This window comes from Salminus brasiliensis, chromosome 13, assembly GCF_030463535.1.
Source record: "Salminus brasiliensis chromosome 13, fSalBra1.hap2, whole genome shotgun sequence".
NCBI lineage: Eukaryota > Metazoa > Chordata > Actinopteri > Characiformes > Bryconidae > Salminus > Salminus brasiliensis.
The window spans coordinates 35,955,809-35,973,801 of NC_132890.1; the positions used below are offsets into that span (position 1 = coordinate 35,955,809).

Consider the following 17,993-nt stretch of genomic DNA (forward strand, 5'->3'; position numbering starts at 1 on the left):
AGGTAGACTAACAAACGGTCTAGAAAATGCCCTACGATTAACCTTAGAAGTGGCACCCTTAAACGTAAAATGACAAGGCAACAAACGCCTGCACCGTGGTACAGTGACCACTGTGCCTAAAAACAAACGGTACTAAAATTTAGAGTGGAAATGGTGGTCGCCCAAGCTGGAGGATTTCTAGATTTCTAAAATGACTCAAATTCAGGCAGATACTCAACCCCAGAGTGTTTTCAATAATTAAATAGAAAATATTAGACCACAAATCCAACCCTCTGCATGACATCTCACATGTCTGTCACCTGGTGTAGCTGATTTAGAGCATAACTTAGCTGTAGAACAAAGGCTGGAAGCCTTCTACCCACTTCCACAGCCAGAACCAGAGACAATGATCTCCTCTGCAAATTGTACAACCTTTACACTCGACCCAATTCCATTAATATTGCTAAAAGAAATACTCCCAATTATAATCAGACCTCTTTTATCAATAGTAAATTCGTCCCTTACTTTAGGGCATGTAGCCAATGCTCTAAAATTAAACAAAATCTCGATCCTAGTGTATTGTCTAATTACAGGCTCATCTCCAACTTAACATTAGTATCTAAGATATTAGAAAGAGCTGTCAGACTACCTGCCTAATGACTATAATAAAACCTACATAGACTCTTAACTATCTGCCACTATTAATATCACCACTACTACCCATCATTACTCTTATTACTCTGACCATCACTAATATGATTATATTAGTTATACGATATTATGATTAACAGTGACTTTTATCAGTAATTTATAAATAGTTCTGACCAGAGGATAGATGGCTCCCCCTGTGGGTCTTGGTTCTTCTCCAGGTTTCTTCCTCCAGGTCTAAAGGAAGTTTTTTTTGGCTGTTCACCGGGGGTCTTAGGTTTTTATGTCTTGTTGATCTCTTCTTACTGATTTCTGATTCTAAAGCTGCTTCGTGACGCCAGATCTAGGAAGTTATACAAATAAACTTAACTTAATATTTTTTTCGTCAAATTTCCCACTATTTCACCATTACTTTACTAACTTACACAGCACATTTAAGGTTGGCTGCTGGTCTAAGATATTATATTAAATGGATGTGGTACTGTAATTGTTGCCCCTGCACTGGACTGGCGCCCTTCCCAGGGAGTATTCCTGTCTTGTCTTGGACCCACCATGACTCTGAGTGGGTAAGATGAATGAAGATGAAGGTATTTCTTGCAGATATTGTGACCCAAGGTTCCTCTTATCACCTCTGTGAAGAAATCTGTGGGTAAGGTTCTTCACAATTAATCATTTCACAAACCAAATGCAGTTTCCAAGGAATTAGCAACTTTATAAACTTAAATGAGTAAACTATATAGGACTTGTTAAAAATCGATGGAATTCCCCGTGGCTATTATGCCTAATACCTATCAATATTCCACCCAGTCATACAATTTTGGCAAAGAGTTTGACCACTGCCTACAGTGTGAACAGTGCCAACTAAAGTACTATTTCTGTGGAGGTTTCGTAATACATGTCTATACGATTTGTAAGGTCTCATGATCGTACAAAGAAAGCGCCGAGTATTCAACTGATCTACAGGTCAACGTGTCCTGTGCATGAGGCCTTATCTTTAGCCATATGTCACTTCACACACTGGTTACTTGTTAATGCAGGTTCGGTATGTAGACATATGCACCCCCTGTCCTTGAGCATGGTCAGCAAAACTGCTGTTCACGGGGTATATAAGGAGGGTCAGAGGACGTCCAAAAGCAACGAGACATTCCTGTCCAGAACAAACCATGAAGGCTCTGATTCTCCTGGCCCTGTTCGCTGTGGCGTACGCCGCCCCCCTGGATGGTGACGATGACAAGATCGTTGGAGGCTACGAGTGCAGGAAGAACGGCGTGCCGTACCAGGTGTCCCTGAACGCCGGCTACCACTTCTGCGGAGGCTCCCTCATCAGCAGCCAGTGGGTGGTGTCTGCCGCCCACTGCTACAAGTCTCGCGTCCAGGTGCGCCTGGGAGAGCACAACATTGCAGTCAACGAGGGCACCGAGCAGTTCATCAACTCCGCCGTAGTGATCATGCATCCCCGCTACAACGGCAACAACCTGGACAACGACATCATGCTGATCAAGCTCAGCACACCCGCCACCCTGAACAGCTACGTACAGACCGTGTCCCTGCCCAGCAGCTGTGCCGCCGCCGGCACCCGCTGCCTCATCTCCGGCTGGGGCAACACCAGCGGCAGCAGCAGCAACTACCCCGACCGCCTTATGTGCCTGGACGCCCCCATCCTGAGTGACAGCTCCTGCAGAAACTCCTACCCCAACCAGATCTCGGCCAACATGTTCTGCGCTGGTTTCCTGGAGGGAGGCAAGGACTCCTGCCAGGGCGACTCCGGCGGTCCCGTCGTCTGCAACGGCCAGCTGCAGGGCATCGTCTCGTGGGGTTACGGCTGCGCCATGAAGAACAAGCCCGGCGTCTACGCTAAGGTCTGCAACTACAACGCCTGGATCAGGGACACCATGAATTCCTATTAAACCCTGAAGCACTGTAGCAAATCTCAATAAATCAGAAGTTGAACATATGCAAGGCCTCTGTGTTTACTGTGTTTTCCTCAATTCTGTCTCAAATACTATGTAAAGATGCCAACAACCCGCCTGGCATCAATGATGATGGGTTTAAAGTGACCTATGATTTTTGATTTTACTTAGGAAAGAGTTCACGAGCAGCATCTTTACACATAAATGATATTTTATTTCAGTTCAGTTTAGAATATAAAAAGAAACATTGGAAAAAAAATTAACAAATTGAAATATATTACCTCACAAATTGACGATTTTATGATTTGAAAAAATATACAGTAATGTATGTATTTCCTCTGAATTTAGCCAAGTTCATCAGATATGGTTAAAACTCTGTTTCCTCCTAAATTCACAATAATTTACAATTGTGCGTGTGTTTTGTTTACCAGAACAATTAAATCTTAATCTCCAAAAAATTATGCATAAGTATCAAAAAAGGCTGTGGAAAACATCTGCTTGTGTGTGTTTGTGGAAACAGAATTACACACACAGCTTTGGCCCTCAATCATTGTCACTATAAACAATAAACTGTCAATATGATGGGTGGGGGAAAACTTACTGAAAAGCACAAGTGCAGATATGACCCCTCTCTAACTCTTATTATCTTATTTTTGTTTTGATATTGCCTACTGCATATTGTGTAGAGTCCACACACACTTTTCAAATAAGACTTCCCACCATTCCGATAAATCCACTGCTAAGCCAGATGCAGTAAACCCACTGTGTATGTCAGGAGTCTCACAGGTGGCAGTAAAAGCGGACGAGGACATCCAGTCTACACTAGCAGAGACCCTGCTTTCAGCGTAGACCTTCATTGGTGCCACTTTACTGACTGTGAAGTCCCATCATATACCTAGAGGAAGAGAGAGGACGAGAACAGTCTTCAAATAATGTCAAACGAGGGCAAGTGAAACCCTAATACTGTCAGAACCAATCAGACCCCAGGTCTTCCAATCTGGACCTTGAATCCAGTTTCCAGGCTTGGATACTGTTCTCAGAACAGTTAATGTAACTGATTGGCTGCCTAGTGTCACACCTACCATGGATTACATAGTCCAGGACTGGAAACTGGACCCAAGGTCCAGATATGAAGATCTCAGAGTTAGCCAGCAATGTATATCCACATGGCTGAGAGGTCATGAAATACCTAAATCAGGTCTGTCAGACTAAAGAAGCCCTACAATGTGCAGTACCTGGGGTTCCCTATCCCAGGCCTAAAGACAACTTATTTACAACATCTCAAAATGAGACTTAAGACTAATTTAATTGTAAACTATTAACAGTTGACCATGGCAATGACAATCATGACAATGACTTGCAACATTTGAAGATTAAGCACTTTTATAAGTCGCTCTGGATAAGAGCGTCTGCTAAAGGCCTTAAATGTAAATATAAGCAAACATGATCCTTAACTGGTGGCTCAAGAAACAATCAGCAATTGTGTGGTAATGTGTGAATATTAAGGATTAGGCACACATATACATTTTATATATATATTATAAATTAAATTTGACCCCTATTTCAGTGTTTGGTACACTAGGAGGGAAAGGACTAGTAGCACACGTCTCCTTCAATACATGCAGTCAGCCATCGCTTCTTTTCAAACTGCCACCAATGCAGCATTGCTCAGAGGAAGCGGCGGGTCCACAGCTCTACCACACCAGCTAACAGACGCATGTGCCGGCCACAGTGGCAGCACAATAGACCGCTGAGCTTCTCAGAGCTGTATAAAAACTGCCTTAAAGTTGTTGTTGTTATAATAATAATAATAATAAGTACCAGTGACACATAAATGAATAAAAACAATATTATTTTTGGTAATTATTTAACCCAAAACAACCTCATTAATAGATTATTATTATTATAAAGGTGTGTATAAATGGTTTCTGGTTTAGGTGGAGCTCTTTTAAACAATTTTGTATCTAATAACTGCTGATTAATTCTGAAAATATTGAGAAATATCTTCCCAAGTGTTTTAAACAATCACCTTAATAGTTTTCCATGGCAGCTTTCAGACCTGACTGGTACACAGCCTGCAGATCTACTAGGAAATGTGTGTAGAACAACAGGGTATTATGCTGATCACAGTTGTGCTGTGAAATTCCTCTCTCACCTTTTTTTTTTGCTTTATTTTCATTGTTTTTTCACAGCTCATTTCACTGTTTTGTGGCGAGGAATGTGTGTGGAGAAATAGGCACAATGCCTATTCTCTAGATCCTGTGCTGCTTATGGGACGTGTGCTGCTTGCACAGGTTGTGTGAACGTTATAACTTGTTTACATAGGTGGTGATATGAAAAGCAAGAGGTTCTGTGAGTCTCACGCCATGTAGAGGCAGTATTTGTGAAACCAGCCTCAGGGCTGTCGCTTAGTGACTTTGGCTCATTAAGCGAACCAGCCTTCCCTCCAGCTGTCGACTCTTAAAAGTCTCTATTGGCTATTTTACGAGGACTTTGAAAGGGGCTTTATTAAATATGATCAGCTTTTATAAACACAGCTATTTTATATTAATATAAAATGTTGATTTCCTAAATGAACAGCTGATTAATTGAGTTTCTCTGTGTATTTTGTAGTCAGGGGTAGGTCATTCCTTCTAGGTAAATCATGATGTGTAGTGCATCCTGCAAAGCAAATGATCAACAGGCTTCTCGACTACATACAGGAAAGGGTACAGCTCTCATTCCCCAACAGTCTGGACTTAGGCGCGCTGAAGTGGGAGAGTGTCCATGTGTGCATTTAACTTCATCTCATTCTCCAGGATCTGGACCAGCTGCTGCATGGAGGGCAAGTGGCCAGACTCTAGCTTGGACCAAACAGGCACATCTGCAAACACACACACACACACACACACACACACACATAGGCACAAACACAAAACAAGGTTAGCTTGGCAAAGCCTCTGGAAAAAGCACTGACAGTTCTGCACATCACAACAGCAAATGATCCAAAGAAGAAACCTCACCATTCAGCGATATTTCAAAGGCGCCAGTGGACATACACTGGTTTTCTATCATGTTGCTGAGGAAGAACACCATCATACAAGCATATATCTAAGAGAAAGACAAATGGATGAGCTCATTAGCAGTAAGCATTTTCTACACACAGTAAAGCAGCAGTAAGATGCAACAAGAGCCCTCAGCCCTTCACACTCCTATCTCAGGATTACCAAGAGAAACAGAGGTTGATGCAAGTCTCTCACTAGACATCGTTAACAACATCCCAGTAGGGCCTATGATGTGGGCTATACTGTATAAACAGAGGCCCAGTGTGCTCCTGGTCTCCGGTGAGGGACTGCACAGATGGCACACTACAGAAACTGACATAGTTTGAGGTTTTTTTTTTTTTGTATCTCTGTGGACAGATTAACTGTACCCCCCATAGAAGTCCGGGGAGGCTTAAAAAATAAATACGGCCAATTACTTCATGGCATCTCCTGAAATTAAGACTAAGGGGTGAGTTGGGAGCAGGCACGCAGTTTTCTTATTAAGAGGAGGCTTAGGCCACAAAATAGCTGAATCTGTCCTTGACCATCTCTCATATATAACACCTGACTCTTCTCTTTAAAAGAAGGCTACAAATGTAATCTCCTTACCTTATTCTCCTGACCCCAAGCCCAGATTCCTGGGGCTTCCACACCAAAGAGCGCAAACGGGTCTTTTCCCACAATGATAAGGCCAATTACAGCAAGCTTAAATATAGACAGGAAGGAAGCAACGTGCCTGCAAACAGAGCATTAATATAAACATGAGAAAAAAAATTTAACATAGGATGAACACAATGTACTATGAGTTCATGCGTGTGAAGAGCCTGTGCACCTGTATATGGGCTGAGGCAGGTAGTTCTCCCCTTCGATGCGGATGTCTGGGTACCTCTGGGAAAGAACCCGAGTGTACTCCTCAAACACCCGCTTGTATCCTCAGGATATACTGCACACAAAGACAGGACATGCATTAGACACGGTAGATAGTGGTCAAAAGCTGGGTGGGGGAATATTATGACCAACAGTAGGAATAAGTTCAGCCATGTTCAGCGCCTCCTCCTCCTCCTCTGCTGCGTTCTCTCCTCACTGGCTTCCTGTAGCTGCTGCCCAGGTCATCAGATTCAGACCCCTGACTCTGGCCTACAAAGCCAAGACTGGACCAGCCAGCCCCTCCACCAGTACTTGATGGCGATGGTCAAAAGCCGATCTGCACCAAGAGCCCTTCCAGCTTCCAGTACGGCTCGGCTCGACCCGCCATCCTTTAGGATCCACGGAAGACGAGCGTCCAGACTTTTTACTGTCCTGCACCGAAGTGGTGGAACGAACTTCCCCTGGGTGTCCGAACAGCAGAGTCCAACGCTCGCTGTCCTCAAACCCAGACTGAAGACCCTCCTCTTCTGAGAGGACTCAGGCGAAGAGAAGAGTACTATGGTCTCCATATTGACTTGTGTTTAGTAGAGTCTAAGATTGGAGGATCTGAGTTTTAGTCTATTTAAACTAGCTGAGGTAAATGAATAACCACCCTTGTCTCGACTGACCCTAGTGAGATGTCATGGCATGGAGGAAGGTGGTCATTATAGAGTTTAGCTGCTCCACAGTGGCAGGCCGTTCCCCTCTGGCATCAACGACCCGTGGGGCACCACTGTTATTCCATTGGAAGGCGCTCAACATGCGAGGAGTCCATTCTCGGTACACCTTCACTACTTCGGCTCTAGAACATCCCACTAAGTTATCAGTTTCCCCATCACTACCCTATTATCAAGCCCCTTTGGACATCAACCCAATCGCCTCCTTTGCCCATGACGATCACTTCTACCCCTGACTCCAACTGACTGGTGTGCTCGCTTATTCACCTCACGTGGCATCTGTGCAGTCTCCGGCGGGCCAGGTTCACTCCAAACCAGAGGTGGTCATAATGTTCTGATATGACTGTGACAGTGGGCGAAGGATGGTAGCATCTCGGAAACCGCTAACTTAGTGGGATGTTCTAGAGACGCTGTGGTGAAGGTGAAGGTGTAGAGCCTCACAGCGGCTTTGACGGTGGTGCCCCACGGGCCATTGATGCCAGAGGGGAACGACGACTCTGGGGAATGGTACAGAGCAACCGACACTCCACTGAGGAGCAGCTAGTCTCGCTAGTGTCTATATTCCCACTATATTAGGCATTAGGTGGTCATAATATTCTGATATGACTTTGTATATATATGTATTAATAAATGTGTGAATCATCCATCAACTAGTAGAAATCTATCAGGCGATGGAAACGTCATATGTGCCAAAAAGTCTCCTCAGATTCAGCAAAAGAAAGTTTACTAATCATATTAAAGTCGAAATACGGCAAAATATACCGAGTTATCGTTTGTACGTCCAAGTAGGACTGAGCGATATGGTAAAAATGTCATATCTCGATATTTACAGACAATTTTAAGATTTTAAATCATATTTGATCCATGATACAAAATAAAAAACTACTACTCAAATTCTTCTTATACTAAATACAGCGACTAATTCACTTTCCTATTAATCTAATTATTAAATTAATTGATTTTCATTTTAGAAATGTGTAATTCATACACCGATCAGCCACAACATTAACACCACTGCCTAATCCCGAGCAGGCCCACCGTGTCCCCCCACTCCACAACAAACCTGACCATTCTAGGCATGACCTCCACAAGACATCTGGAGGTGCTCTGCTGTGGTACCCGGCACCAAAACTAACTAACTAACGTCAGCAGCAGATCCTTGACGTCCTGTAAGGTCCTGTCCTAAGGTGGACGAGGCCTCCATGGATCACATCAAGGAGCCTTGGGTGCTCATATCATGCTGTTATCTTTCTCTGAGCACGTTTGGTAGTTATCAACTGACCACGGCGTAGCAGAAAACCCTCACGAGACCTGCCTGATGTTTTGGAGAGGTTCTGACCCAGTACTCCTCACCTCCATCACCTAATATATATCCACCCCTTACAGATGGAGCCACTGCAGATGAAGACAATCGGTGATTCTAACTTCACATATGGCTGATTGGTGTATGTTTAACATGTTTAGAAAATATGATATTAAATATTTATTTATTAAAGCTTAAAAAAAATCGTAGTAGTTAAAAATCGTTGCACCAATAAATCATCCCACCCTCAGCAGGGTCACGTGCCACACCTAGGGGCTTCCGTCCCGTCACTGTCCTTTAAAAATACTCTATAATTATTAGCTAATATTACACCTAGGTGGGCTAGGGTGGGCTAGAGTGGGCTAGGGTGGGCTAGGGTGGACAACCAATGGGTCATTTAGCCAGCTAACCTAGTGCTACGCTCCCACGGTCAGCTGACTCCAGCGTTAGCCAGCCAGCTAGCCGTCTGTCGTTACAGCGCCACCAGCAAATTTACTAAACTAACCCCAAAAACCTTAATAACTCATAAATAATTAACGCGAACCACCCCACTAATATGTCTAAACCTCTATCATTTTTTTTAAAGGTTTAATATGTTCTAAAATTAAACCTCCTCGGAGAAACCCCCGGAGTTTGACCCACTGCGACCCTGTTAGCGCGGTTAGCCTGAAGGCTAACTCGCTAGCCCTTAGCTAGATAGATAGCTAACCACTCGCTGCCCCCCTTTAACCCCTCGTTTCTTACCAAATCTGGAATTTCAGCAGGGGTCCGGTGGTGTACTGCATTTTCAGCCTTTTGACGCTGCCGTTGTCGGCTGTAGCGTGGTGGTACAGAGAGAGCACGGAGAGAAAGACCAGCGCTAAGCATCGCGGCCCCATCCTGCCGCCGCGGCCCCCGCTGCTAGCGCCGCTCGCCTGCCGTGAGTCTGAGCGCTGAGCCGGGGACGCGGCCACGACACACACACACACACACACACACACACACACACACACACACACACACACACACACACGACCGCCACCGTGTGGTCAAAACAAGCTCGGTCCTCCACCCAATCTCCATCCTATCAGCTCCACTCATCATTTAGGAGCATGGATCTATAGCTCCAGACTGTCTCCATCTGTTCCTCCAATGGTCAGGGCCGGACCCCACAGGCCTGACCACCCACCACAGAGCAGGTGGGTCATTCCATCTCCACCACCACCACCACCACCATCACCACCACCACCACCACCATCCAATTTTTCCCACCATGTCAGTCAAGGAGAATGACCCACCGCCCACGAATACTACAGTCAGACCACTCTGTGGTGGTCAGTCCTGTGGGGTCCGGTTAACTCTGCTTATAGGAGACCATGGCTAGTGATACTTCATGCCTTCTGGAGATCATTTCAGTCTTCCAGCCTTCTGTTTTGACCATGGCTGCCCGACGTGTTGTTGTGTGCCACTGTGTACGTACATGCATATCAGCAGAGGCGTCAGATATAATGGACAGAGATGGACGACCCGCCTTCAGATTCACAGAATTGGTCAAGCTTTATTTAACGTACATGAAGTTGCAAGATACCAAACATGTGATGCAAGAAATAACAAAGTATAAGAACCACCATAAATAATACATACACCAATCAGCCACACCGAGCCGACCATTCGAGGCATGGCCTCCACAAGACCTCTGAAGGTGTCCTGCAGCAGATCCTCGAGGTCCTGTACGTTGTGAGGTGGATGAGGCCTCCATGGATCATCACAGGACCTGCCTGTTGATGTTTTGGAGATGTTCTGACCCAGTCGTCTAGAACTTCACAGTTTGGGGGCTCAAGCACCTCACCTCCATCACCTTCGAGAACCTCCAGGAGTGTCTAATATAGCCATCCCTTTGACAGATGAAGCCACTGTAGGCCACTAAGGACAATCAAGATTTGTCCCTTCACAACAGTGGTACTAATGTTATGGCTGATTGGTGTACGCTATCAACATGCTGTCCGGTTAGGAGAAGTGTCTACCTCTGGGCACTTGGTGAGACTGTATTTATTATGAAATCTTTGGTCAGTTTGATAATGGGATAGTGACAGGGGTGCAGTGGGGGCGGCGTAGAGAGGGCTAGGGCGATTCTAAGGGCCTCTGACTGACAGGGGCCCTCAAAATGTATTTGTTAGAGCTGTGAGGCCCAGATTAATATCTTTCCATGAGGCCCAAAATCACTGGCAGTGCCCCTGGACATTAATGCTCTTTACAGTCATACTGATACAGGCTCATAAACCATGGGAAAGTTGAAAAGTTGAAAATATTAAAATATGCTGTTATGTTTTTTTCACTAATTAAATTAAAAAAGAGTATTTCGCCTCATTCAAACCATTCAATAAGGACTTTTTGTGAATAGGGTGTTCCAAAGGAAGCGTGCCATATAATTCGTTTATTGGTTACAACAATAAAACACACCAGATTTAACCATTTATTAATAAACTGATTATTTTTATGGTCGAACGCTGTCTTTTCAGGCACCTTTGACATCAGTCTGAGAGGTATGGGTTCTCCAAGACAATGTCCTGTTGCCTCACCACCATGTCTGCAGTAGCAGGTGCTCTAGTGCAGGGAGGCACCTGTGTAGGTGAGCAGCACATCTTCTTAGCGCACTCCTTCCCACACTGCAGGCTACAGTGTGGCTTCACTGCAGCGTCCACCGTATCTGCCACCTCTGACCCTGCCTGAGTATCGCTACTGTGAGTGGTGAAGAATTCGGGCTGCACGGTGCAGTAGCTCACCCCGAAACGGTTCAGCACCTCTTTGACGGTCACCAGGACTTCAGAGCACGCTACAGCTCCCAGCCCCGACGGGCAGTGAACGTGCACGGAAGCCACGAGATGCGTCTCAGACAGCTGCCAAACGTGCAGTTCGTGGACGGCTAGCACGCCCGGCACGCAGCCGATGCTGGCTTTTAGCTCCTCCACCCGCATGTGTGCCGGGGTGGCCTGGAGCAGCACCAAAGCGTGGCGGCACAACTCCGGCAAGGTGGTGACGATCAACATCAGTACGGTCACCACGGAAAACGCCGGGTCCAGATACGGGAGGAGGCGACAGGCCGGCCGAGGCTGCAGGCAGTCCCCACTGGACAGAAGAAGGGTCAGGCCGTTAACCAGAACCAGGGCAGAACTCAGCAGGCTGCGGATCACAGCGATGATGCCCCCCATACTTGCCATCTTCCCCCTCTTAGGCCTGCTGTCCACCTGGTCGCGCCAGCCTGCACAAAATTAGCACACATTAGTTAGTTCACTGTATGTCCAAATGTTTGTGGACACCCCTTCCAATGAATAGCTTTAGGCTCTTTAAGTTGCACCTGTTGCTGACACAGATGTGCAAATGCACACACACACACACAGCTTGTCTAGTCATTGTAGAGAGGTACTGCCAATAGAATAGGACTCTCTGGAGCAGATCAATAAACACCATGACCCTATTGGCTCCATGCTGCCTAATGCCAGGCGTGGGCTAGAGGGGTATAAAGCCCCCCAGCATTGACTAAGAAGGGTAAGACGCGTCCACGAGGCATGGATCCATATAAAACCTCGGCCTTTACTAAAGAGCCCTTAAGAACCCTTTTTTTTAATTAAGGGTCATCAATCACAGTGATCAGTATATTATTTAAATGAGGTTTACTGTGATTGGCGGTTTTTTCCACTGTGTACAGATGTATGTGGGTTTTCGAGAGTCTATAGAAGTAATGATTAGTGAGATACTGTGTAAAGCTTGTGCAACCTAGAAACAGTTGCTATGAAGAAGCACTTTTGTGGGCGGAGCCTAGACATATTAATTGCGGTTATCAGCATGATTCCTTTTGAACAGAATTACCTTATATGTATTGATCTGCAGTTCCAATAATTATCTGGAACTGTGTATTAATATTTGGTAACTTGGGACCTTGATAACTTCAATCATCTCAATAAACTTCAACTTCAATGTAAAGAGATAATTTAATCAATCAATTTTATGATATATAAAAAATATTATATATGATGTATTTAAAAAATCCCAATATAAATAAACCCTGATGGGGTGACACGTCAGCAAGGACCCTTTCTCACCAGTGCGGCCTACACATGCACTGCAGTTAGCCACTTCCTTCAGTGTCTCTGTCAGCTGGAGGGTCTGTTGATCAGCAGAGTTCTGGGAGATGGAGTTCTCTGCATGGTTGGACTGCGGGGGCGAGCGAGTTGTGGGATCTGTTGGGGCTTCAGGGGGCGAGAGAGAGGAAGAACAGCCTTCTTTGGGGTGCTGCTCTGGGTTCAGCACACTGGGTATTCCAGGGTTGCAGAACATCAGAACGTCACCATGAAAACGAGAACCTTCTAGAGAAGGTTGATCAGGGCGGCCCCTCTTCTCTACATCGCTGGAAGTCCTCCGTCTGAGCTGCTTCTTATCCATAGCTAGGACAAACAGGACACGTAGAAGTTTGTCTGGATTAGAGAGGGCCCCGGTCCGATGTCCGATATCAGAATAACAGAAAATTGTTAGCTGCAGGTGCAGTTATTAGTAACAGTATGTCTGATCAACACCTAAATCACCTTTACTGACCAGTTAACTAAAACTATCTAACTACAGTAATAATTAATAATTCAAACAGTTTTACCGCTTATATCTTTCATTAATCGCACATTGAGTAAACATCCACAGTGCAGGCTAGAAAAAGTAAGTGAACAGCAAATTGGGAGGATCCGTTGGGAGGATTTACACAGCAAATTAGCCAGTGTTAAATCAACACAGCGGGAGTGAAATTTAACACCTACAGTGTTGGTTTAACACTGACAATTTTGCTGTGTAGATCCTCCCAACGGATCCTCCCAAAGACCTCCAACCAACACTTCCTGTAGCTTCAAATAACATTTGCACAACATTGAGAAGGAACTTTGAACCATTCCTCCCTGCAAATGGGTGTGAAAACCGGTGAAACCCAAACTTCCAGCTTCATCTCCTTACCTGAAACACCTTTTAACAGCTAGCTCTTGGAGAAGTCCTTAACGCAGAGGTTCACTTACTTTTTCTAGCCTGCACTTTTATTCGTTGGTTCTTGATGGTGTTTGTGAATACTTGTTTTGTCTTGACCTAGGTGATGATCAGACCACATTTTATTAGAAATCTATGCAAATTAAAAAGTGTACATCTGTTATAAGAACAAAAACAGCTGATTCTGTGAAATTTATGCGTAACATTGCGTAAATTCACAGAACGTGATGAACAGTAACATGCGTAGCCTGTTCTCCTTTACATGTATGACATTTGGCTGACACTCTTATCCAGAGCGACTTCCAAGGTTACTCATATTATGGGCCAATGTAGTGTTAGGAGTCTTGCCCAAGGACTCTTATTGGTGTAGCGCAGCCTAGTCACCCAGACCAGGAATCGAACCCCAGTCTCCCAGATGGTGTGGAGCTTACTGGTCTATTGTGACACACCAACCACTGTTCTCCTTTTTCATTTATTTTTTAAGTGAATTATATTTAAACTGTTGAGATGTCATTAGTCATTCTATATATATATATATATATTCTTTTAGTGGTTTTGGCCATAAAATTACTCTATGGCTAAATTTAGAATGTATAATTATATGCTGATAATAAGTTATAGTGTAATAATAATAATAATAATAATGACATTTTTTTAAGACTGTCCATTAGGTGCTGTCTTAGTATTCAGTACTTCTGAAAGTGGAAAAATATAATTATATTGTATTTTAATATAATTATATTATAATTATATATTAAATGATGGTAATAGGAAACAGTGGTTTTGATGGTAAGTAGCATTTTATTTACTATCAAAAATGGTGAAGCTACAGGTGTATATAATTTATATATATATATATACTTTTTAAAATGTATTACTTATACTTATTATTTTTTTCGTGTAGTTTTTGGCCATAAAATTGCTGTTGGCTAAATTTAGAATGTATAATTACATGCTGATAATAAGTTATAGTGTGATAAGAGTCCATAAGAGTCCTTGGGCAAGACTCCTAACCCTACATTAGCCCTCCTCTGTAATATGAGTTACCTCTGGATAGTGCTCTGGATAAGAGCGTCAGCTAAATGCTGTAAATGTAAATAATGACATTAGGTGCTGTCTTAGTATTCAGTACCTCTGACAGTGGGTACCTCAACGATCTCAACGATTGAATTATGCAGGATTTAATCATTGAAAATAGTTGGTAATCTCCTTTAATAACAAGAACAACAAATAGTTAAGTATTCTAATTAGGAGAAAAAGAAAAAGTGGTGTCATGCCATCTCTAGGTTTCACTACAGTCCACGAATTTAACAGAATACCATCGAATACCATCAAGCACCACACCTTTCTTATCCGATGTAGCAAATTCCTCATTCTGGGTCTCTGTCAGGTCCTTGCAAAGCCCACCAGCTCCTACATCCACTTCTCTGCCTCCTCTCCAGATCAGCATGACAGAGTTGAACAGCAGACTAACGGCACCTACCACAGTGGCCAGAAGAGGACGCTTTATGACGAGGGGCTGTATCGTACTGCTGATGACTTGAAGAGAGATGGAGACACAAAGGGAGCTCAGCAGCAGAGCCGACAGCACAGCTCCGAAAGGCTGGACACGCAAATAACTGTACTGATCCTGTTTAGAGGCTAAACTGGCTGTGGCCGCAGCTCCGGTGACCGTGTTGAGCTCTGGTTGGGTCGTACGTGGAGATGGCAGTGGTACTGAGTCAGTTACTGTGGGCCCATCAGCAGTGGCTGGGGTGGGATCCTGTGGCACTGATCTGGGGCTGAGGTCTGGGGAGGTGGAGGGGTCAGCATTCTCCAGTGGCTGCAGGGTTAAGTGAATGAGGATGTAGAGGGTGTGGAAACTGTCCACCATGTTAATGAGGGAGTTGCAGAGACGTCCAACCACGATCTCACACAGCAGGAGGGTGGAGGTGAACGCCAGCAGGCACCTGTGTGCAGAGCTGCCCCATAAAGCTGACCTTTCCATTACACCTTTAGCACACATGAAGAACACCACATTAACAAACACGGCTAGTTAGAAAACCTCGTTTACACAATGGTCATTTCCATAAATACACTATACGTCCAAATATTTGTGGACACCCCTTCGAATGAATGCATTCAGCTACTTTTAGTTGCACCCAAAGGAGACCCATTGCTGGTAGAGGGGTATAAAGCCCCCCAGCATTGAGCTGTGGAGCAGTGGAAGAACTGTGTTCTCTGGAATGATGGATGGTGGAGCTCCATCCAGTACTTCTAGGGTGAGTTGGGGATGATGATGTGAGGTGGTGATCATCGTCCAACATCCCGACCTCACGAACACTCTTGTTGCTGAATACAATCAAATCCTCACAGCAATGCTCCTCCTCCAAATACTAGTAGAAAATCTTCTTCCCTAGACAGTAGAGACAGTTACTCCAACAAAAGCAAGCACATTTTTAATATCCTTGATTTCAAAAGAAATACTGAATTAGCAGGTGTCCAAATACTTTTGTCCATATAGTGTACGTCTCTCAGCCCACACAAACAACACCCGGCTCTTTTTTAAGCTTTCTAAGCAGCCTGACCATCTCAAGCTGGTTAGTCTGGTTGACCAGTTTAGCTCTGGACCTTTTGTTCTAGTTCGATCTTGATGGTTTAGCTGGTCTACAACCTAGACATAAGCACACACTACATGGACAAAAGTATTGGGACACCTGCTTTTTCTTCGTTTCTTCTGAAATCAAGGTTCTAAAAAGAGCTGATCCTGCTTTTGTTGGAGTAACTGTCTCTACTGTCCAGCCAATAAGACTTTCTTCTAGATTCTGGAGGGAGGGAGCATTGCTGTGAGGATTTGATTGCATTCATCCACAAGAGCTTTAGTGAGGTCAGGATGTTGGATGATGATGATCACCACCCCACCTCATCATCCCCAACTCCCCAACTCATCCAAAAGTACTGGATGGAGCTCCACCACCATCACTCCAGAGAACACAGTTCCTCCACTGCTCCACATCTCCTCAATGCTGGGGGGCTTTATACCCCTCTAGCCCATGCCTGCCATTATTAGGCAGTCATGCTTAGAGAGTCCTATTCTATTGGCAGTACTTATATAATACTACAGGGACTAGACAAGCTGTGTGTGTGCATTTGCACAGCCATGTCAGTAATGGGTGCAACTTACTTACTTAGCTAAAGTGGTTGAAGGATCCCATTAGAAGGGGTGTCCACAAACTTATGGACACACAGTGTAGTTCATATAGCGTTCAGAGGAATCGCACAGCCAACAGCCCACAACCAAAACCAGTGTTTTAAAACGTTAAATTACATGAATTTACTTTAAAATACATGAAATTACTTTAAAATACATGAATTTACTTTAAAATACATGAAATTACTTTAAAATACATGAAATTACATTAAAATATATTAAATTACATTAAATGACATTAAACTATATTAAAATCTCGTTCCTCAGGGTGTAATATAATCGATCAGTCTACTTTCTCCCTCGTTAGGAGAACAGCTCGCCCCTTCACCGTGCATCAGACTCCCCCAGCCCAGCCTCCCCTCGCTGTAGCCGGGGAGCTCCCCCTGTAGTACAGGCACTGCTGACCCACCTGGCGTTAGAAGCGTGTTCACCGGGAGCCGCGGGGTCTTCACTTCACCAAGCCTCAGGATGCTGCCCTCGACTGTCCGGGCTACGACTGTGTGGGCTTTCAGGGATGGCCCATTCTCCCACGCCTCCACTGCGCTCCAGCCGCCTCCTAATCGCCATCATGTGAGTGAATTCTTCCTCTCTGTCCCTCATCCTCACTTTCACACAGCCTCAGACACGTGTCCGAACTGAAGCTAAGCAGGGGAGAGCTCAGAGCCAGACCCCACACAAAACCCAAAACCCACCAGCACTGAGCTTCTGGCTCCTCAACTTTCTCAAACCAGCAACAGAAATAATCATTTCAGGAGTTTTAGGAGAGTTAACCCGTTCATCCCCAACAGCAACACCAAATAACTACACCAAAAACCCCTCTATACACACACACACACACACACACACACACACACACACACACACATATATATATATATATATACATACAGGAGTTTAAAGTGTAGTTATATATATATATATATATATATATATATATATATATATATATATATATATAATTGTCACCATAGTAATCTGAGTGTATATATATATATATATATATATATATATATATATATATATATATATATATATATTCAGATTACTATGGTGACAATTTTATGTAGTTATATATAAATATACAGCTACATGTTATATGTTATATGTTACAACTGCATGTTACATATAACTACACTACATAATTACACCAAAAACTCCTCTATACACATACATATATATATATAGGAGTTTAAAGTGTAGTTATATATATATATATATATACACACACAGGAGGTTATAGTGTAGTTATATATATATATATATATACACACAGGAGGTTATAGTGTAGTTATATATATATATATACACACACAGGAGGTTATAGTGTAGTTATATATATATATATATACACACACAGGA

General features: G+C 43.9%; 3 protein-coding genes across 3 annotated transcripts; 1 reads left to right on the plus strand and 2 right to left on the minus strand.

Moving 5' to 3' along the window:
• Window positions 1-1,790: 1,790 nt before the first annotated feature.
• On the plus strand, window positions 1,791-2,534 carry LOC140574762 (trypsin-3-like). Its single transcript, XM_072694713.1, has one exon. The coding sequence runs from the start codon at window positions 1,791-1,793 to the stop codon at window positions 2,532-2,534; it is 744 nt and encodes a 247-aa protein (XP_072550814.1).
• Window positions 2,535-2,730: 196 nt separating this feature from the next.
• selenot1b (selenoprotein T, 1b) lies at window positions 2,731-9,413 on the minus strand. Its single transcript, XM_072695195.1, has 6 exons — window positions 9,191-9,413; window positions 6,393-6,503; window positions 6,170-6,296; window positions 5,540-5,627; window positions 5,238-5,400; window positions 2,731-3,432 (listed from the first exon to the last, which is right to left on the minus strand). The coding sequence occupies exons 1-5, from the start codon at window positions 9,322-9,324 to the stop codon at window positions 5,276-5,278; spliced, it is 585 nt and encodes a 194-aa protein (XP_072551296.1). The 5' UTR covers window positions 9,325-9,413; the 3' UTR covers window positions 2,731-3,432; window positions 5,238-5,275.
• A 654-nt stretch (window positions 9,414-10,067) lies between these two features.
• On the minus strand, window positions 10,068-17,189 carry LOC140575060 (proton-coupled zinc antiporter SLC30A1). Its single transcript, XM_072695194.1, has 4 exons — window positions 17,044-17,189; window positions 14,789-15,436; window positions 12,526-12,867; window positions 10,068-11,684 (listed from the first exon to the last, which is right to left on the minus strand). The coding sequence occupies exons 2-4, from the start codon at window positions 15,429-15,431 to the stop codon at window positions 10,957-10,959; spliced, it is 1,713 nt and encodes a 570-aa protein (XP_072551295.1). The 5' UTR covers window positions 15,432-15,436; window positions 17,044-17,189; the 3' UTR covers window positions 10,068-10,956.
• Between the last annotated feature and the right edge of the window lie 804 nt (window positions 17,190-17,993).

Bases quoted from the DNA above. Each gene is read 5' to 3' on its own strand.
- LOC140574762 (XM_072694713.1), top strand. From the start codon at position 1,791: ATGAAGGCTCTGATTCTCCTGGCCCTGTTCGCTGTGGCGTACGCCGCC.
- LOC140575060 (XM_072695194.1), bottom strand. From the start codon at position 15,431: ATGGAAAGGTCAGCTTTATGGGGCAGCTCTGCACACAGGTGCCTGCTG. The intron at 12,868-14,788 runs GTGTGGTGCTTG...TGTTTGTCCTAG, and splicing joins TGCTACATCGGATAAGAAAG to CTATGGATAAGAAGCAGCTC. The intron at 11,685-12,525 runs GTGAGAAAGGGT...AATTTTGTGCAG, and splicing joins TGCATGTGTAGGCCGCACTG to GCTGGCGCGACCAGGTGGAC.